The sequence below is a fragment of the Microcaecilia unicolor genome, chromosome 11, assembly GCF_901765095.1.
Source record: "Microcaecilia unicolor chromosome 11, aMicUni1.1, whole genome shotgun sequence".
Classification (NCBI taxonomy): Eukaryota; Metazoa; Chordata; class Amphibia; order Gymnophiona; family Siphonopidae; genus Microcaecilia; species Microcaecilia unicolor.
In genome coordinates this window covers 99844260-99865977 of record NC_044041.1, presented here as the reverse complement: position 1 = coordinate 99865977, position 21718 = coordinate 99844260, and the positions used below count along the sequence as shown (strand labels likewise).

The following is a 21718-nucleotide window of genomic DNA, read 5'->3' as shown; positions in this document are numbered from 1 at the left end:
ATTCAACATAGAACTCCACTCCTCAATCTCCTTCGGCGGGTCAAAGGCTCTGGACAGGGCATCTGCCTGTATATTTTTAACTGCAGGGCGAAAGCTGAGACGAAAATTGAAGCGGGCGAAAAACAAGGACTACCTGGCCTGACGGGGATTAAGTCTCTTTGCCTCCTGCAGATACAATAAGTTCTTGTGGTCAGTGATAACAGAAATCGGATGAACTGCCCCCTCCAAGAGATATCGCCATTCCTCAAAGGCCAGTTTAAGGGCCAGCAGTTCTCGATTCCCAACCGTATAATTTTGTTCCTCTGCTGTAAATATTTTGGAGAAGAAAAAGCAAGGGTGCCTTTTCCCTGCACCTGAAGTCTGTGATAGGATAGCTCCAGCTCCTAAGGCCGAGGCGTCCACCTCCAAAATGAATGGTCACTGGGTATCCGGACTGTGAAGAACCAGATCAGATAAGAAAGCCTTCTTTAGGCTTTCAAAGGCTTCAGTAGCTTGTGGGGACCAATCTCTCACATTGGCTCCCTTCAAGGCAGTAAGGGGAGCTGCCACTACTGAATACTGGTGAATAAATTGTCTATAGTAATTGGCAAAGCCCAAGAACCTTTGTATCACCCGTAATCCCTGCGGGCTTGGCCACTCTTGAATAGCCCAGACTTTCCCTGGGTCCATCCGCAACCCCCGTGGCTGAGATAATGTATCCCAAAAAAGGAATACTTTGTTGATGGAATTCACACTTCTCAAGTTTGGCGAATAGGCGATTTTCTCGTAGCCTTTGCAGTACTATTCGCACATGCTTCACATGTTCTTGAGGTGACTTAGAAAAAACAAGAATATCGTCCAGGTAGACAATTACTGAGACGTATAACAAATCTTGAAAGATGGAGTTGACGAAGTCCTGGAAAACAGCTGGGGCGTTACACAGGCCAAAAGGCATGACTAAATATTCAAAATGCCCCTCATGGGTGTTAAAAGCCGTCTTCCATTCATCCCCTGGCCGGATACGCACTAAGTTGTAAGCACCTCTCAGGCCCAATTTAGAGAAAATGGTGGCCCCTTGGAGACGATCAAAGAGCTCCGGAATAAGGGGTAAGGAGTACCTATTTTTAATCGTGATGGCGTTTAAACCTCGATAATCAATACATGGACGTAAAGAGCCATCTTTTTTGGACACAAAAAGAATCCTGCGCCAGCGGGTGAGGAGGACGGGCGAATGAATCCTTTTTTCAAATTCTCGTGGACGTACTGGCGCATGGCATCTGACTCCCCACAAGACAGTGTATATATTCGTCCCCGGGGAGGGGTCTGTCCAGGCATAAGATCGATCGCACAATCAAAAGGACGATGAAGGGGAAGAACATCCACCTCCCGGGCATCAAACATGTCCCGGAACGTCTGATACTCACTGGGGAGCTGGGAATGGCAAGCCTTCAAACCTCCCGGTGCCACCTTCATATTACCTCCGGAGGAGACCCTGAGTTTAAGGCAGGTCTCCTGACACCGAGGACTCCTACTAGCCACATCGCCAGTCTTCCAGTTAACCTGAGGCATGTGCTGGCATAGCCAGGGCATGCCCAGGATCACGGGGTGAATAGCCTGAGGCAGAACGTACAATTGGATCGTCTCGTCATGACTTACTCCCAGCTTCATATGTAACGGTTTGGTGATTTGCGTGGTAGTGTGAGGCAAGGCTATCCCCTGCACTGAGGTTACCTGCAGTGGCGATCCACAGGTTACACAAGGATTACCTAACTTCGTCAGGAGTCCGGCGGCGATGAAATTACCTCCAGCTCCTGAATCTATCAAAGCTGAGGTGGGCACTGTGAAATCCTGATATTGCAGAGTCAATGGAACAATAACCAATTTTTCATGTAATGGGGATACTTGTTCAGGCTTAGCGAACACATGACCCAGGGCCACTTGCCTTAGTGGTCCTGGGTCTGGCCGTTTCTCGCCTTGCAAGGACAATAAGCCACTATATGGCTGGTCTTCCTGCAGTAGAAGCAGAGTCGATTCCTTCGACGAAAAGCTCGCTCCTTCTCGAAGAGTCGTGATTGGCCCATTACCATTGGTTCTTCGGAACTCTCCGCCACAGACCATAGTGCCCGCTGAGGGGAATAACGGGACTGTGACCCCGAGGTGGTCCGGGGTCCCGAACGCTGATTCGCCCGTTCCCGGGCTCTCTCCTGAAACCGGACATCCACTCGAGTACATAGGGCGATCACTGCGTCCAAGGATGCAGGTACCTCTCATCTGGCTAACTCGTCTTTAATGCGGCTATTTAATCCCTGCCAGAATATGGCAGTCAAGGCTTCTTGATTCCAGCCAAGTTCCGCAGCTAGCATCCGGAAGTGAATAGCGTATACCCCCACATAGTCTGTACCCTGCTGCACTCGCAACAGCTCCCCAGCAGCGGAGGATGGTCTTCCGGGAACGTCGAACACCATCCAGAATTGGCGTAGTAACTCATTGGAATTACTTAACATGGGATCCCGCTGCTCCCAAAGGGGAGTGGCCCACGCCACGGCTGGTCCAGACAAGAGAGTCATCATATATGTAATTTTAACTTGGTCAGATGGAAAGGCCCGGGGCTGCATTTCAAATAGCATTCTGCATTGGTTGATGAAACCTCGGCAGGCAGAAGGTGTGCCATCAAAGCGTGGCAGGTCCGGCAGCCGGAGTCCCAAGGGAGATCCCCCCCGGCTCCGAAGGGCTAGGAACAACCTGGCGGACCGCTGGCATGGCCTGCATCTGGGAGCAGACATTCTGCAGCACCGTGGATAGTTGGTTCAGCTGTCCTTGCTGCTGTTGTACAATTTGGGTCAACTCGGCCATCTCGGACTTGTACAACGAGCTCATGGCTTCGGCTTTCTGACAGGCACACCAAGTGGAGATGTGAGCCCTTGTGCCCAATGGAGGAAGAATTCCCACCGAGCTGTCGGCCAACCCCGAGTTCCCCCTGTGTCTCCCTCTGTTCCCCAGGGGTTGAGCCCCCAGGTGCGGGAAGCCAATAGCAGGAAGAACTAAGTCCAGAACAAAGTCCACGGGGCGCAGCCAGGCAGCGGGCAAAGAAGGTCCAGGAACAAACGGTGGTCAATACCAGGCAGCAGACAGTAGAAAATCCAGGATCAGGCAAAGGTCAAAACCGGGCGGCAGACAGAAGCAAATCCAGAATCAGGCGAAGGTCAATACCAGGCAGCAAACAGTAGAAAATCCAGGATCAGGCAAAGGTCAATACCAGGCAGCAATCAGTAGACAATCCAGGATCAGGCAAAGGTCAATACTAGGCAGCAGACAGAAGAAGAACCAGAAGCACTGCAACTACCCAGAGAACTGAATAGTAGCCAAAGCGTGGGAGGACTAGTGGCCTGGCTTTAAATAGTGCAGGAATTAGGCCCAAACATGTACAGCTGTCTTCAAGATGGCTGCCCCCAAACGGAGACGCCCTCAAGCCCAAACACGGGCTTCCTTCCTGCGGCTGCCCAACACCAAGATGGCCGCCCCATCCTAAGACGCCCACCTCTGAGATGGCTGCCCTCTCCTGGATATGCCAAAATCCAAGATGGCCGCCATCTCCTCAGATGTCCATACCTTGAGCAAGCAGGGAACATGACAGTCTTTATCAGGAATACCCACAATTCGGTGAATGTTTGTTCTTTGTCTATTGTACCATGAGACTATCACTAGATGTTGTGGCAGCCATTTTGGATAAGGGGCTGCTGTCCTTAGGACCCCCACCGGATCACCATGGAACTTGCGGAAGGTACGGGTGGGAGAGGGGATGAGGTGGAAGGGGATGGACTGGAGGGGGGGGGGGGGGGCTCTGTCAGCTCATTATTCAGTCAGGGGTGGGAGGGACAGGGATTGTCATCACAGGGGAGGGAATGGGCACCAGGACAGCAAATGCACAGTGCCCAGTTAGCTTTGCAGCTAAGTTAGGACAGTCTTTTTGCTGTCCTAACTTTAGCTGTTTACCTAACTGGTTATTGGTCTGAATGTGGTTGCTAACCAGTTAGGTCCCAGCTCCTCTCATGGACTGCCCCAGCACTAACCAGACAGTGCAGGGGCAGTCTGTGGTGATATTCAGTGGCACTATCCGGTTAAGAGTTTTTTAATATCAACACTTAGGTGGCCAGAGTGGAGTTAAAATCATTTGAATGTCAGGTAGAATGTGATTTTTTATCCTCTTGGGTAACTAAGTGAAGTAGTCTTAGGAACCACATCTGTGGTTGATGAGTATCCCTAATATTGAGCAAGGTCCTTGTGTTAAGGGAAGGGTAATTTGTATTGTATTGGTACTCCCAATCATTTTGAAATGTTGGTGCCCATGGAAGAATATTTTTGAAAATTTATCTCAAAATTGTTCAGGTGAAAATGTGGGATATTTGCCCACAAGAGCTCATTTACTTCTGGGTGGGACTCCTTTTTAGAATATGTTAACTACAACATCCTACCAGGCTCAATGGTCCTTCTGTACTTTGAACATAGGAGAGTTATTATTTACAAAGTTGACAGCTATCTTGAGGTTCAGTTTAGAGACATTCGCAGGAACGGGGTTTGCAGGAATCCTGTGGAGTACACAGGATTCCCCTCCAGGGCTACAGGACTACTGTGGAGACAGAAGCAGTTCTGCTGGATTCCCATGGGGACGGAAGCAGTTCCTGTGGGGTTCCCGTGGAAGTGTAAGCTGCACCTGCGCCAGCTTCTCACCTACCAAATACCAAGTTCTTTGAGTGCCACCTCCTTCTCCTCCTACTTGCTTTAACAGTGCTGATCTGGAAAGTCTTCCATTAATCCTCTCTGCTCCCGGGCTGATGCACAAGCTCTGACACAGGCACAAGCATCAGAGGTCACCTGACCTACTGGTGCATGCACATAGCGACCTCTCAGAACACAATGTCAGCGAATCAGAGATGAGTCTTCCATGTGCGTGCCAGAGTGTTCAAAGTTCCAACTTTGATTCCTTCCTTGCCTGCAGTGCTGCAGCTCAAACCCAGAGAGAGACTGAGGAAGCAGACTGGAATTTTTGTAGGTACCATTAAATTCTCGCAGGGATGGGTTAGATAGATTCCAGCTGGGATGGGTGTGGACGGGTTTGATTTCTGTCCCCGTGCTACTCTCTAGGTAGTTCAATTTCAGGTAAGTTTTCATATAATGCCCTCTAGTGGCAAATGCTTTCAGTTTTAGTCTGTGCTGCTAAGCTACATGTGGAGGGGCTGTCCCTGTAAGACCCTGCTGGGGATAATCAAGTCCTTGTTTGAGCACACTGGCAAATGCTTTACAAGTGTTACAAACACTTCCCCCTCTGTAAAAAAACTCAGCAATGGGGGAGTGCTATAAACAATCAAGATCCACAGCTATGTAATCTAGCTCCAGGAGGGAGATTTTAGGCACACCCTGGATTTCTGCCCCCCCCCCCTCGTGTTCTTGTACCTGCAACACTGAGCTCGCATAGTAGCAGTGGGGACTACAAATACCACACACATTGGGATGGAAGTTCAAAAGCTTAAAAGTAGCCTAGTGGTTAGTGCAGCAGATCTTGAGCCTGGGGAACTGAGTTCAGTTCTCACTGCAGCTCCTTGTAACTCTAGACAAGTCACTTAACTCTCCATTGCCCCAGGTACAAATAAGTACCTGTATATGCTATGTAAACATAGCAACCATACCTGCGTATGCTATGTAAACCGCTTTGAATATAGTTGCAAAAACCACAGAAAGGTGGTATATCAATTCTCATTTCCCCTTCCCTTTCCTTGCTCTAGCAGCTCTGTACACACATCAAAGAAAAGGTGACACACAGATTGGGCATTTTCCATTTGATTTATTAAGGATTATTGTTATTTATATTTTTAAACATGCATCGTAGATTTTCCATGACGATTCTGGCAAAGGGGTTGAGAGTTAGTGCAGGTTTGTGAGCAGTAGCATCAGTAGTCAAAATTTTACTGCATGTTGGCACAGCTTTCATAAACATTTATAATTCAATCTTTTCCAGAAAGCACCCATTCATGCTTACAACAGATTCCTAGGCCACTAGAAGGTAAGAGAGTGTTACGGTCTTAGGAGAAGAGTTTTCAAAACATTGTACCTGCTTTAGGACCCTTTTACTAAAGTGCATTAAGCACTTAGGGGCGGTAAGCCCAACGCGGGCTTGCTGCTTGCTAATCCAGAACTACTGCTGGCGCAACGTGACCGCTGGCAGTAGTTCTGACTGGAGCGCATGCCATTTCCGGCGCTCCGTGAATTTTATTTCTCGAGCGTGGCACTAATCTGGCAGTAATTGGTCATCACCATTCGCTGCCCGGTTGCTGACAGGTTACCACAGAAGCCCTTACTGGCACCTCAATGGGTGACAGTAAGTGCTCCCCGCCGCATGGCCACACGGTTAGTGCACTCTTACCATGTGGCCATTTTGGGGGGGGGGGGGGGGGGGGGGGCTTTTTACCCACTGCAGTAAAAAGGGCCCTGGTGCACAGGAAAAATGGCCCCTGCCACTACTGCAGGGCCCTTTTACCCACAGCTTAGTAAAAGGACCGCTTAAAGCATGGTGAGTGCATGGAAACAGGCTACCATGGAACAGCGTTAAGGGTTTTGCAGTAGTTTGCTTGTTTCCACATGTTAAAATGCACATTAGTAAATTTTTCTGTCTGGGAGCATGGCATGGGTGGACAGTGGACATGGAAGCATCAGTCAACTAATGCCTGACATGTACTGCGGGCGAGAGTATCTCCTAAATAGGAGGCTGTAAGTTCTCCCACATTAATTATGGCCAGATACCGCATGCTGATTGCCACTTTAATGCGGAACTAGCATTAGAACATGCAGGTTCCATCCCTACTGATTGCCAAATAAAAATAATTTGCAGCTGCTATGCTATTTCCATGTTAAGTTGTGATAACTACAAATTTTACCATGGTTTAGTAAAAGGGCTCCTTAATTGGTTATATGAGAATTAGCCTCCATCAATCTTGATAAAATAGGTGTGTACCTCATGTGTATATTGGTGCTTGGTACTCAGGTAGAATTTTTACGAGTTATGGGTAAATGAAAAGTGTACACATACTTTCCCTTTGAAACTTAAGCACAAGGTCCCCTGCTACAAACAGCCTGTTGACTTTGCATCTAGATTGGACATTTGAATCGTATCCCTTTAGTATGTATTTATTTAAGGTAATCGGATCATGAATATTAAGGGTGGACATGAGTTGCAGGCAGCCCTGATAACTAGCGCTGCAGCTCTCACTTTTCAAACCCGTAATAATTTAACTCTTTTCACCTGTATATAGGATCTACCTTTGTGGATGTCAGTGAGTACTGAGAGCACCCCTGAAATTGAGCATGGTTTTTCATTGTGCCCAGGGAGGGGTTATTGGTATTGTGTTTGGCACCTCCATACATTCTGATATGTTGGTTCCTATGTACCTGTGTGTTAACATGTTTCCAACATATGCATGTGCATGTTTCTGAGAAATCCTGAGGGCATCATGTTCATGCCCATCTAATCTCAGCCACTTTATTTAAAATTAGTTTTCTAAAAATTCCAAAACAATAAAATACAAATTCATAATTTTCCTTTTTAACCATTCCAAAAATGAAATACATTGCTATTGTACAAATCTTATTCTGATTGTGTTACAGTCAACATAAAGAGGTACTTCTTTTATCTTATCAAGTTTAAAAATAGTTACAAGGGGAAAACACCCAGCTTGTTAATACTGAACACAGAAAATATTTACTTATGTATGAAAAATAAGCTGATTTGATTCTTACCTGATGTCACCATCAAGGTTACAATACAAAAGCCCCTTAACCTGAAGTAGGGGAAGGTCTTTTGTGAATAACACCCTCACAAATCTTTTATATACCCACCCATAACTCCAACCATCCTTTGACTCCTCAAATTTAAATGTGGGTCAGAATGAATTCATCCCGATCCCGTTTGTATAATACTTTGCTGTACCCCCCCCCCCCCAAAAGAGACTAACTTGAAGGGAGGGGTGGCTAGGGAGAAGTTTGGTCTGGCTGTTCATTCTTCTGGGGTTTTCCACTTAGTCAGAATTAGCCTCTAATAGCTGCCATCTGCAATTATCCAAGGGGTAGAGAAATAACCTAGGACTTTAAGCAGTAGGCTGAGAAACCAGGGTTCAAATCCCACTGACACGTCACTGACATGCTAGCCAAGTCACTTCTCTCTCCATTAACTCACTTAGAGGCATATTTTCAAAGCACTTTGGGAGGCTAAGTCCCATAGGTTTCTATGGAACTTTGGGAGGCTAAGTGCTTTGAAAATGAGCTTGAATGTAACACACTTTCAAGTTAAGTGCATAATTAATAAATAGGCCCCACTGAGAATAATGCAATATGCATTATTTAAGTCATGTTGAATTGCATTATCTTACATGCAACTCATCCTGAACTGCCAATGAAAAGGTGTGCATTAAATCTAAATTAATGTTACATCCTCCCAATTCTTCCTGTCATTGCAGGGACAATCCTTGGCTGAAGGCTACAAGATAAAATTCCTTTAAAGTGTTTAACTTGCATCCTAGGTCCAGCCACTAGGTATTGAACAATGAATTAAACTCCCTTCTGTCTAGGGTCTGTGAGTGCTATCTCTACAGCATGCTGTGCTCCAAAAGGCCTGGAGAGCAGAAGACTTAAGCTGGGAATCATTCTAAGGGTTCACCACCCAACAATGCTGCATCATCAGTCTGGCCCTATAAATGAACCATAGTAACAAAGTGATATTCTCTTGCTAGAAGATTTTTGCCAGGTAGGTACATGGTCTCAGGTTATTCTCTAATCCTGACTGAGTTGTGATAGAACTCAAAGTTTATATAAGTAGTGGAACAGCTACCCTTCCTACTGCCTAACTCCCCCCCAACCCAAGCTATTGAAAAAAAATAATAAAAAGTGGCTTCCATCTTTCAGTGTGCATCATAATATATGGAGATGGATATATATATAGCACCAAAACTCATCAGCCAATGACAACCACAAGGCAGGTCCAATGTGAAGGGTAAACCAAGGTCAAAGTAGGGATTTCCAGTCTGAGTCACAGGAACACAAAGTTGTTTTGTCCAAGGTCAATTTATCTTCTCAAGAAAAAACTAAAAGGAGCTAGAAAGGGATGAGAGAAGGGTGACAAAATGGGATGGAATGCCTCCTTTATGAAGAAAGGATTAGCAGGTTAGGTCTCTTCTGCTTGGAAAAGAGACAAATAGAGGGGAAATGATGGAATTTACAAAATCATGAGTGGGGAAAACAACACTAAAACAAGAGGACACTCCATGAAAGTAATGTCGAGTGCCAAAATCCAAAGAAGAACAGGAATATAGCCTCTACGTGAGTCCAGAGAAAGCAGAGGTGTAGAGGATAACAAACTGACTTCCACATGGGGAATTTTGATAAGAGTGTTCTTTATTAATGCACCAGATAAAGATCCAACATGGGGCCATGTTTCGGTGGGTATGCCCATCTGCCTCAGAGGTCAAAAAGAATAGTACTTGAAGCCGGAAGGTACTGAGCACAGTGCCTTGTTAAAACTGCTCTGTGTGTGACAGAGTCAAAGACGAACAAACCACAGTTGTATTCAAAAACATTTTGACACTGTTGCAGTGGCAGTTTTGGTGCTCTTTTTGGGTCTTTATCTGGTGCCTTAATAAAGAACACTCTTATCAACACTCTCCGTATGGATGTTAGTAATGTTGAGTGAATAGAAAACAAATCATGGAAAAAACATTTCACCCAGTGCATAATAAATTTGGAAAATCTGTTTGCTTGAGGACATGGTCAGGGCAACTAACCAAGTAGGGTTCAAGAGGTTTGGGCAAATTCTTGGAGGAAAATCTATAAAAAAAAATTATTAGCCGAATAGATTTAGGAAAGCAATTGCTTGTCCCTTGAAAAGAGCTGTGAACAATTTTGATCTGTTTTTTGAATCTTCCATACAAAATGAAACCAATTTAATATGGATGAAGTTGGAGATTTTCCAGGGGTGCGGTTATACTTTAAAGGGCTCTTTTATGAAAGGGTTGTAGCACAGCAACCCAGAACTACTGCTGGCCCAACGCGGCCGCTGGTGGTAGCTCCAGCTTGAGCGTGTGCCATTTCCAGCGTGCCATAAAATATTTTAGGAATTTTTACTGCAGTGCTAACCCGGCAGTAATTGGGCAGTGCCATACACTGCCTGGTTACTGCTGGGTTACCATGGAAGTCCTTACCGCCATCTCAATGGGTGACGGTAAATGCTTCCCACCACATGGCCATGTGGCAAGAATAATCTTACTGCATGGGCATTTTTTTTGGGGGGGGGGGGGAGGGGTTATCCACTGCAGTAAAAATGGCCCTGGCATGCAGGAAAAATGGCCTCCGCCACTACCGTAGGGCCCTTTTATACTGCAGCTTGGTAAGAGGACCTCTAAACGAATAGCTCTGATGTTCAGCACTACCCAGTGTCCCCTAGTCTTTGTACTTTTGGAACGAGTAAAAAATCGATTCACTCTACTCATTCTACACTACTCAGGATTTTGTAGACCTCAATTCATATCTCCCTTCATCCATCTCTTTTCCATGCTGAAGAGCCCTAACCTCTTTAGCCTTTCCTTCCTACTTGCTCTGTTCAGCTCTCTGTAAGTTTGAGTCACATATTGCTCACAGGGTCAGAGTGCAGTGGAGGAGATTGGGTAATATGCAGTTTAAATTTACTGAGATGTAGTGCCAGAAGACAACAAAGCAGCTGTTCCAGAGGTGACACTGCTGGCAAACCTCTGGAGCAAATATCGGGAGATTAAAAACTGGAGAGAGAGGCAGCTTAAAAGGGGTTGCAGGTATAGACTGGATGGTGAAGGCCGACTGGTGGGAATAGAATAGGATGTGGATGAAGATTGGAACAGGCTGGAATAGAGTTGAAGGAGTTTTTTTGTGGGGGGAGGGGAGGAAATGTAGAACAGACAGAGAACGTATGGGGAAAGATAGGCATAGGGAAAGAGAAAACATAGGGGTAATAGACTATTTTAGTTACACAAGTCACTCTGAATGGATGAGGGAATACAGTATTTCTTGGATGGGCGGGACAAATTGCTTGTTCTTTTGGTCGCTGTCGGTGACAGGGTGCTGGGCTCAATGGACCCTTGGTCTGTCCCAGCATGGCAATGCTTATGCACTTAATGTGCCTGAAAAGTCAGGTCATCCACTTTGAGGGGGGAACCCATCAGGGTAATTGTGTCATTGGAGGACACTCCCTCCCTCCACCCCCCCCCCCCCTTCTCCAGTATTCTGTCCACTTTTTCTGGTGATGATATCTTGGCTCTCACATTGAGGTTTTTTTTTTCTGCCAAAGTGGCCTCTAATGGAAAAATAGTGAAAATGACTGCTTTAGCCCTTCTTACACATCTTCCACTAAGCAATATCAATCAGATGTTCAAGTATTTCCATATTCTTTCTCATGATTACAGTCAAGTATTGCAGTGCCCTCCTGTGACTGAAAAATAGGATGCTCCTGGCACTAGAGCTAATTCTAATACTGCTCTTTGATCATCCATTAGGTGTTGCTGTAAGCAGTCCTCGGCTTTCCCTCCTGTGAGGGCTGGATGTGCTACAGTCACTAGCACGCCCAGCCCAAGGAGTAGGAGATGCCCTTTGGAATGGATTCCAGGCTCCCTACTTTCTGTGGTGATGCTGGATTGGTGGGCTTGTCACTAGTACAGCAGAAGACACTGTCTTCAGAAACAGGAGATGAAGCAAGACACATCTAGGACTCTCTCCTGTCATGAGCCCACAGCGTAGGTTTCTTGGCTAAAGGTTAGAGCTTTTGTACATAGTTTGCTGGGAAGAGACCCTCTTTTCCTTGGAGTCTGCCTTTCCACCAACCTGAGGGATCTACAGGAAGAAAAACTTAAAGTCAGTGACAGACTAGATTTCATGATCCCAATTGCCCCTCCCCACATTACTTCCCCTCTTGCTTTCTCCCCAGGAAGATGTCAAAGAAATGTCTCTCTGCTATGTGTATTCAGGATTTTATGTTTTCTTCAAATATATGTTTTCAAACAAATCATAGATGAGAACATTTTTTTAACATGAAAGGAGGGAGAGCCTGGGGTAAATATGAGGGTACAGTCACAAAGAATATCAGAGATGGGGAAAGAATGATTAAGGAAAAAAAAAGAGAGAGGGAGAGAAGTTTAGGGATTCATAGAAGCGTTTCAAAATGGTTTCAGTGATACCAGATTACTGCAACCAACACATTCCATTATATTAGGGTCTTATAACCTGCAAAAGCCATAAAGTTCAATGTGAGTAGCATTAACTAAAAACTGAAGCATTCTTCAGGAAATTACGGTATCAACAATACATCACATAAGCAAGTTAATCATAACTCCAAATCCTAAAAAATATTTCTTAAATAGAAACTTCTTCAGCAATTTCCTACACTGTTGATAGTTGATAGTCCTCTGTCCTAACAAAAATGGGGAGTGAGTTCCAATTTGATGCCACCTGATACACAAAAGAAACTTGCAACATTCTCTTACAGTTAACTCCTTGAACTGAGGGAAAGCTTAACAAATATTGATTTCTAGTAGGCCTTAAAATGTTTTGGTTTAAAAAAAGAAAAACAAACCATCAAATAAGCTGGGAATTCTCCATGCAATGCCTTAAAAGCTAGAACAGCTATCTTAAATTGAAACATTGCTTCTAAAGGCAACCAGTGCAATCGTGACACCCAATGAGGCATTATGCCCTCAGATAGGGACAGAAGGGTTCAAGTTAATGTGGGTACCCAGGTGGATAGTGACACAAAATCAAAGACACTCAGAACATTCAGAAGAACATTTTAAGCAGGTGATGAGACTGCTGAAAATACAGGTATTTGTGGGCAGAAGAGCATCTCAGTGGTAGTGGAGGAAGAACAGGAGGACAATGGTTAGTCTTTGGGTTGTTGACTCATTTGATGCCACCCTTCCACTGTCTAACCAGTGGTGTAGTCAAAGGTGGGCCTGGGTGGGCTCAGGCTGGCAGGGATTCTCAAGCCCCACCAGCTGAAAACTCCCATCAACTGTCCCTCCTGCATACCTTGTAAATAGCAGATCTTTGCCTGCAGCAAGCAGCGACTGATACATACTACTTGCACCGGCCCCACAGCTTTCCCTCTGACGTACTCCTGCCTATGTGGAAACAGGAAGTTGCATCAGTGGGAAGGCTGTGGGGCCAACATGAGCAGTGTGTATTAGTTGCTGCTCACTGCCTGTAAAAAAAATCTGTTATTTAAAAAAGTATGCGGGAGAGGGGGGATGTTTGAGACACCATATGGCATGCAGGTGAGAGTAGGAGAGACCAAATCACCTGTGGGATGGGGAGGGGGTTCTTCTGCCCATCCATCTTGGGCCCAGGCCCACCCAAAATTGGGTGTCTGGCTACGTCCGTGTCTAACGGCCCTTCCACCACTGCTTCATCTTAACAACAGAACATAGTCGAAGGCTAACAAAAAGGTCTTGTGATCCAGACTACTTACAGAACTCACAAGGTCCATTTTACCCTAAACTGCTTCCAGGGCTCCAGCAGGTATGAAATATTTTTTCTTGCTATCCTGTAGCTCTGAGACTACTGCCCAGGTGCATTGAGGAGGTATACTTTTTGTACTACCTATCGCCCCCATCCTGTTTTTGTATGTAGTGAGATTGTAGGGCTAATGATGCAATTAAAGGGCCCGATGTTTAAAATGATTTAACTGAGCAGGAGAGGTTAGCCCTAGAGCAGACATTCTGTGGCAGTTAACCGCTTCATCTTAAACTAAGATGAGTGACTATATGAGGTCTGCGTATGTGTGGCTGTGTCTTTGTGTGCATGTATCTTTTTTGTCTTTGTGAGTGTGTGCATATCTCTTTTGTGTGTGTGTCTTTGTACCTATGTGTATGGATGGACAGGTAGACAGACAGATGGAGCCTCCCCAACAGGCATTATCGATTAGGTGAAAACATGCCTATAAAAGGCCACTTCTTCAGCACTGACTGCTCACTCCTTTTTGGAGATTTTCCAAATGGAAGAGTGGAGCTTCTGTCTTCAGAGATTGAACTTCAGAGCTAGGATGAACCTCCCACTTGCACATACAGACTTTCTGAGAGAGTTTTCCTGCCTCTATTGAAGAGTATGCATGGTGTAAATCCAGCCCTGCCTTTCTTGTGGTGGAGCAGTATGTGAAGGAAACTTGTACTACTGCTACTGACTGTCTGTATTATGCTCTTTAAAATGGAACTGCCCGATATTCAGTGCTATTTAACCAGCCAGGAACAACTTCTGGCTGGTTAAATAGCACTTAACCATCTATCGGCAAATATTCAGAGAGGGATAGCTGGTTATCTCCCGCTGAATATTTGCGGTCAGCGCATAGCGGCTAATTGGCTATATTGTGTGATATAGCCAGCCAACATAGCAGGCCTATTTTTGGCCGCTATAAACTTAGCCAGCCAGTGCTGAATATTGCATAGTCGGTTAAGTTTAAGATGGCCAAAAAAACCCTGGATAGTCAATACTGGTGGCTGGAAGCAACCCGGCACTGAATATCTGGGTTTAGTGCCAGCATCAGGCGGGCAGTGTGCTGCCCGATTCCAGCTGAATATTTACTGGCAAGTGTATAAACCTGATATTTTTCAAAATAATGAGCGCACTAGATATAAAAAAGCTTTCTCCATATACCTTCCATTAAGATATCAATCACATCATTGACATTGAAGCTCAGCTCATCCACATCTTGTCCAATATACTGGTACATGGCCCGACACTTGGGACCTGATGGCCTAGGCATGGGTTTGGGTCGTCCTACTGCTGGCTGGGGCCTCTGGCTTATACTCTTCTTCCGTTGCATCCTGCCATTAAAACGAGAAAGCAAACAGCATGAATACAAAGTAAGAATCACAACAGATATCTAAACCTCTGCAACTTTGGCAAGGGTGAAAACTTTGCAACCAAATGTGGAAACAGTCAATAACTTACACTAGCTAGCTGTACGAGTCTGACTGCTTATAGGGTAGTGTTCCTTATCTATGTCAGCACTTTTGTTGGGTGTGTACCATCTTGGGTAAAATAGCATACAAGTACTATACTTATCCAGCACGCAACCCCCACCATGTTTTACCATCAAGCTTTTGTAATGAGTCTACTAACACTAGTGAGGCTGTTGCCCAAACATCCATTTGCTTCTGTCCCTGTTATCTTGATGAGTGACTCTTGCCTCCCACAAACATTGACCTGGTTAGCATCTGGGGAGTTGTAGCCAACTGGTGCCTGCTGGTTTATAGATCACGAGAACTGCTGTAAGCACCATGGCTTTGCCAGCCATCTTAAAATAAATTATTTGACTGAATACCACTTTGGGATTCCTTTTTAGGGCTATCAAGAATTACTGTACACTGTTAGAATTTCATCCCCTATTCAGATTCAAAATAGACTACTCCACAGAGTTGAGTTTTCTTTTCAAACTTGTTTCAATAATGAACATTTACAAACAGTATACAGAAACCAAACAAATATGCAGTAAAAATAGAGGCAATATCCTGTTATAGTATAAAATTACCCCAAATGAGGAAACAGCAGAAAAACATCTTGGGCTCGATATTCAGTTGGCGGCGATCAGCGTTTTGCTGATTGCTGCCAGTATTAAACCTGGAAATTCATTGCTGGACCATATCGGGGCACCGACATTGAATTTCTGGGTTTCTGGAGCTGGCTAATGCACAGCTGGTTAAGTATACTAATCATTTAACCATAGTAGCCTAGTGGTTAGAGCACCAGTCTTGACATCTACAGGTGGCTGGTTCAAATCCTACTATTGCTGCTTGTGAACTTGGGCAAGTCACTTAACCCTTCATTACCTCAGGTACAAAAATAATAGATTGTTAACTGTCCAGGGACAGAAATACCCAGTCTGCCTGAATGTAACTCACCTTGAGCTACTACGGAAAAAGGTGTGAGCAAAATAGAAACAAACATAGTACTGACTTTTATGCATTCCTAATTATGCAGTTAACCTGGCCAGTTAAGTGCTGAATATCGGCACTTAAACTGGTGAAGTGCTGACTCTGTCCCAAATCGCCAATTTTCAGTTTGGCACAAACCGGGTAAGTGCCACTCAAACAATAGCCCCAAACAGGTGATTTAATTGGACAGGAGCCAAATCTGGCTGGTTAAATTGCTTTGAATATCAACCCCCTTATCTTTCTATATGGTGATATCAGAAACCAATATAGCTTTTTAGAACATGTCTTCATAGGGGGTGTCATGAAACCTAATCACCCATTGATTTTCTTGTTTTACCTTGGAACTGTGGAATGCAGGTCCTAGGGAGCTTCATACAGGACTCAGTCATCCTTTTTTTGTAAGACCTGGCTTTTTTAGGGAACAATTATTTATATTTTATATTGTCTGTTTTATGTACTCTTTATTTTATTGAGTTGATTTCTATGCATATTTTTGTAAATCACCTGGAGATTTTTTTGGGGGGATTTATGCCTCTTAAATTTTAGTACATAAATGAAAGCAACTACCTGCTAATGCAGATTTCAGAGAAACTTTTAGCGTTGTAAAGGTTTCATATTTTGCATAAAGAGCAGTAGAATGATTACACTGGGTTTCCAAGAAGACCAGGGTGATGTTAATGAACTTCAGTAATCACAACAATACTTTGACAGCCTAACTTTGGCAGCAATGGACATTGCAAACTTTGTATTAAGATATAGAAAAGGCCTTGGTGTTTTGATGCTTGCAAAACTAATGTTTAAAAGCCAGAGTTGAAAATAACACCTGAAATCTGAGCCATCACAAGGGTTGAATGATGAGTATTAAGTATGGTCAGATACAAACAGTCACCAAGACCCGGTCATGGAACAGTGTATTGGCCACAGTTAGGGTTACCATATGGCTCCAGGAAAAGGAGGACACATTGATCCAGTCCGGGTTTTGCTTCCATTGAAAGCAATGGAAGTAAAACCCAGACTGGCTCAATCTGGCCTCCTTTTTCTGGAGCCATGGTAACCCTAGCCACAGTAGGCTCTTTAGCTTTTCTATAAAAACCACAAACAGCAGCAGAACCTTCAGTGTTACCAAAAAGTCTGGATTTCAAATGTAGTCGAAATGAGCAAATTAACCAAGCTCTTAGACCATACAAGTAACTTTTAAAGGTCTGTTTTCTTAAGGCCAAAAAAACAGTAATACATTCCAAAGCACTTAGGTGGTGATATTATAAGAGAATTGTGGAAAACGAAGAGGTTATGATAATATGGGACATTCCCATCCTGACGGATAAAATGCTGGATGCAAGAAAAATGGGCATAGTGATAAACGAGAAAAACACCAGAATGTCATTAATCATAGAGGTGTCAGTCCCAAAAGATTACTTTGTGACTCTAAGGTCATCAAGTAGAGAATGACATGGGGACAAAGTCTGTCCAGATTCCAATCCCGTCCCCAAAAACCCCGGTTTCAGTTGCTCTCTATGTTCGGTATAGTGACAGTGGCTGTCACTATATTACGCTGGGCAAGGATGTTTCTTATAATATACAGTATGGCTTATATGAACCTTAGGCATAGTTTACATGTCACATTCTGTTGCTGCACTCACCCAGCAACCCCCTGGTCGGGCACATTAAGGAATTCCATGTTGTGATCAGAGGGGACTCTGGCCCTGGCTCTACGGCTGGCTCCCTGTGGGGGCAGTGCAGCAGCTGGTGGCATTCGAGTTTGCTTTGCAGGTGAGGCATATGGTTGCTCTGGCTGTCGGACAGTGTTGCGTGGAAACTGGGCAGCTCCATTTCTGCAGGCGCCTAAAAATGACACGTGAAAGGAAAACAACTTAAAAATGACATGAAAAACAGAAAATGCAATTTGTGCAGCACTAGCTCTGACATTCAGTCCAGGCCAGCTCTGATTGGCTAATCCTGTCTAGGGCTTCTAAACAAATATCCCATTTGATTGCATTCTCAGACTTTTGCTACTGAACACTAAGAGGGGCATTTTCGAAAGGTCGTCCAAGTATGAATTAGGGCGTCCTTGCGAAGTTGGCCAAAATAAGGTAGGTATAATCGGAAAGTAGTATGGATGTCCTTAGACATTCCATTATCGAAGTGCGAAACGCCCAAATTAGGGATGCCCAAAATATAGTGAAAAGGATGCCCATCTTCCAGAACCACAAAAGGACATCCCTAAAACTTACTGTACTGTCATATTAACGTCCTTCGCCGGTTCTACGAGAAAGACGTCCTTATTACTATACTTTAGACTTCTTTGATGTACCTGGTTCCGCAAGTACAATGCATGTAGTTGCAGACATCCAGGTATGGGAAAATATAAGGAACATTCATAAGTGTAAAGTACAGTAACAAGGACATGTTTCTCACAGAACTGCACCGTACTTGTGGAACATGCAGCTACGGGAAATATAAGCAACATACATATTTTATTGTGTATACATGAAGAGGTTTGCACACTTGATAATGATTCAGATAAGGAAGACTCCGCATGTGTGAACACGTACTCAAACAGATAAGGCCCCGCACGCATGACGACGGTCCATGCTGACCCATCATATATGGGGCCAGGACGTCCACATGCTGACCCGTCCATATATGGAACTGTGCATGTAAGGACGTCCATCATGCATGGGCGTCCATATAAGGCGATGCATGTTTTCCAATGGTTATTCACTGAGAAACATGGCTCTGAGGCGCGAGCCAAATTTCAGCGATGCTGAAAATTTGTGCCTAGTGCACCTTTGCATGAAGCACCGGCGCATTCTTTTTAGGCACCACCACCACCTGCCCCCCAGGACTGTCTCGATTCAAGCCTGGTGTCAAATAAGAGACAAATTGGAAAGGTAGGTGTTTGCTTCCCCCCTCCCCCTCCTGGGCTATCAGGGCTCCCTCCTGTAGCTACACATATAAGAGCTCCCTCAGCAATGTAAGCACTAACTGTAGTCTGCATTCAAGGGTAATCAGTGATATGTGCACATGCACATTCATTAACAGAATCTATGTACTAGAAAGGAGAACCATTCCCACATCCCTACAATACTGCACACAAACGGTACTCTCTGTCCTCATGTCCACCTCAATGACATCACCTGTACCAATGTAATGTTCCCCCCCCCCCCCCAATCAGTGTTGTGTGTCTCTCCTATTTGATTTCCAAATGAATTTGTGTGCTGAAGGTAAGAAGGGCCATCCCCTGACTCCTGGTGTACAAACTTATATTTTGCAGAAGATTTGGCATTTGGAGGGACCTCAAGTCCCTGAGGCGCAGGTTCCACAGAATAAAGCGGGAGAGCCCTGATATGATCAGAACAGTGTGACGGCACCTCAGGGCTCGACGTAAGTATTATAAACAGGGCACCAGTACTCATTTGTAAATTTATTTATTTAATCATGCAAATGTCCTGTACAATAACAGTTTCTATGTGGCTAATAGGCAACTAGTAAGTCATAACACCTCTGTCCCAGATCAAGGCCTGAGGTTGCAGCTACCCTGCCATGAGTGTGGTTGCAACTTCCAACTAACCTCCTCTGAGATAAATGAGATGACATGCCTCACTTCTGTATTCCCCTTTCTGGGGTGGATACTGTTTCATGGTATTCCTGCCTGAGGTCCTACTCTTAGTGAATGTCATTGCCTCATATTAAAGTTATGTGCTCCCCCCACCCCCCAATAAATAAATAAATAAACTGGACAGCCAACCATAGTCACAAATCATAATGCAAACATGCTGCTGACCAATGACTGTGGTCTGCCAACACATCCTGTGTACTCTGTGGCAGACCAGCTTCCAGGGTTCCCTGTCATGTCATCTCATGCATCTCACACCCCATGGGTATAGCCCAGGGCTCACCACACCTTTCCCCATCCCCCGCCTCGGGCCAGCTAGCTCCTGCACTATGCAAGCCATGTTGAATGTGCTGATCTCACAGACAATCCTTTTACATACACAGGGCGGCGGCCACAGCACCAGTGGCGCAGCAGGAGGAGGAGGCAGAGGAGGAGGAGGCCACAGCACTAGAAGAGGAGGCTGAGGAGCAGGAGGAGGCAGAGGAAGAGGGCCAATGAGCAAATATGCCTCCTCTGGAGGGGGAGGAGGAAGAGCACCCACCAGCCCCAGCAACACCACCACCAGCCCCAGCAGCACCACTAGACAACAGTGCCGCAGTACTGCAACTCCTGCAGCAACTGGTTGCTGTAATCAACCAGTTGCTGCTGGAGGTGACAGCACTGCGGCACTCTGCCGAGCAAAGGCAGGATACACACTGCTGGCTTGTGCTGCTACTGATAGAACTTATGAGAAGGGCCTTGGAGGGACAGCAACCTCATTGATGAGACTTTTGTTGTACATAGTTTCTTTATGAAAATATATTATGATGTTACACTTTATACTACCAGGGTCTGAGGGTCTGTGTGTGTACTTTCTTTACTACATGTGGTATTTATTTATTTGTTGTATTTGTATCCCACATTTTCCCACCTTTTTGCAGGCTCAATGTGGCTTACATATTACCGTTATCGGCGTTAGCCAATTTCGGTCTGAACAAATACATGGTTTGAATGAATACAAAGTGAATTGTGGTAGAATGAGGTACATGTAAGGTATGTACAACTGGGGGAACTTAGAGATGGAGAGGGGAGGAAGAGTCAGGTAATGTCCATTACGGTCCTTGGTTACATTGTGTCGCAAGTGTCTGGTATTTTATGTTGGGTCGGTGGGGTATGCTCTTCCAGGGCCGTGCCGATGCGGTAAGCGGGGTAAGCGCCACAGGGGGGGCGCTATCCTCTGTGGGGCGCCGCCGCTGCGTGCTTACCCTGCCCTCCCGCTCCCATGTAGGAACTGCCCGCCCTCTTCTCCCCCCCAAGATCCCGTTCCTTTTTTTTTTCTTTTAAATTTACCTTCCTCCGGCAGCGCAGCGTCATTGAAGGAGGCGGCGCTCCCAGTCCCGACGTCTCTAACCTTCCCTTGTTCGCTGCTCACTGCCCCGCCTTCTTCTGACCTTGACATCAGAAGAAGGCGGGGCAGTGAACAGCGAACAAGGGAAGGCTAGAGACGTCGGGACTGGGAGCGCCGCCTCCTTCAATGACGCTGCGCTGCCGGAGGAAGGTAAATTTAAAAGAAAAAAAAAGGAACGGGATCTTGGGGGGGAGAAGAGGGCGGGCAGTTCCTACATGGGAGCGGGAGGGCAGGGGAGAGAGGGGAATCGCTGCCTTGGAGCCAGGCAGGTGCGGGGGGGGGGGGAGGGGGCGCCGCCAACTGGTAGTCTGCAGGGGGGCGCCAGAGACCCTTGGCACGGCCCTGTGCTCTTCTGAACAGTTCTGTCTTTAGTGCTTTCTGGAAATTAAGGTGGTTGAGTGTAGTTTTTACTGCTTTTGGCAGTGTGTTCCACAGTTGTGCGCTTAAGTAGGAAAAGCTGGATGCATAGGTGGATTTGTATTTGAGTCCTTTGTTGCTTGGGTAATGGAGATTTAGGTATGATCGTGCAGATTTTGTGGTGTTTCTGGTTGGCAGGTCGATAAGGTCTGTCATGTATCCCGGTGCCTCGCTGTAAATAATTTTATGAACAGTTGTTCAGATTTTGAAAGTGATACGTTCTTTAATTGGTAGCCAATGTAGTTTTTCTCAGAGTGGTTTGGCGCTGTCAAAATGCGTTTTTCCAAATATAAGCCTGGCTGCTGAGTTTTGGGCGGTCTGAAGTTTCTT

At 45.4% G+C, this 21718-nt stretch overlaps 1 protein-coding gene across 1 annotated transcript in view; it reads right to left on the bottom strand.

Annotated features, from left to right (window-relative positions):
* Positions 1-10529: 10529 nt before the first annotated feature.
* The window catches only part of LOC115480543 (unconventional myosin-If-like), a 173776-nt gene continuing 162587 nt past the window's right edge, over positions 10530-21718 (bottom strand). Inside the window, exons 26-28 of the mRNA XM_030219298.1 lie at positions 17609-17810; positions 14689-14858; positions 10530-11877 (exon numbers count right to left, since the gene is read on the bottom strand). Coding sequence (XP_030075158.1) covers positions 11801-11877; positions 14689-14858; positions 17609-17810 — 449 coding nt within the window. The 3' untranslated portion in view covers positions 10530-11800. The remainder of the gene's footprint in view (positions 11878-14688; positions 14859-17608; positions 17811-21718) is intronic.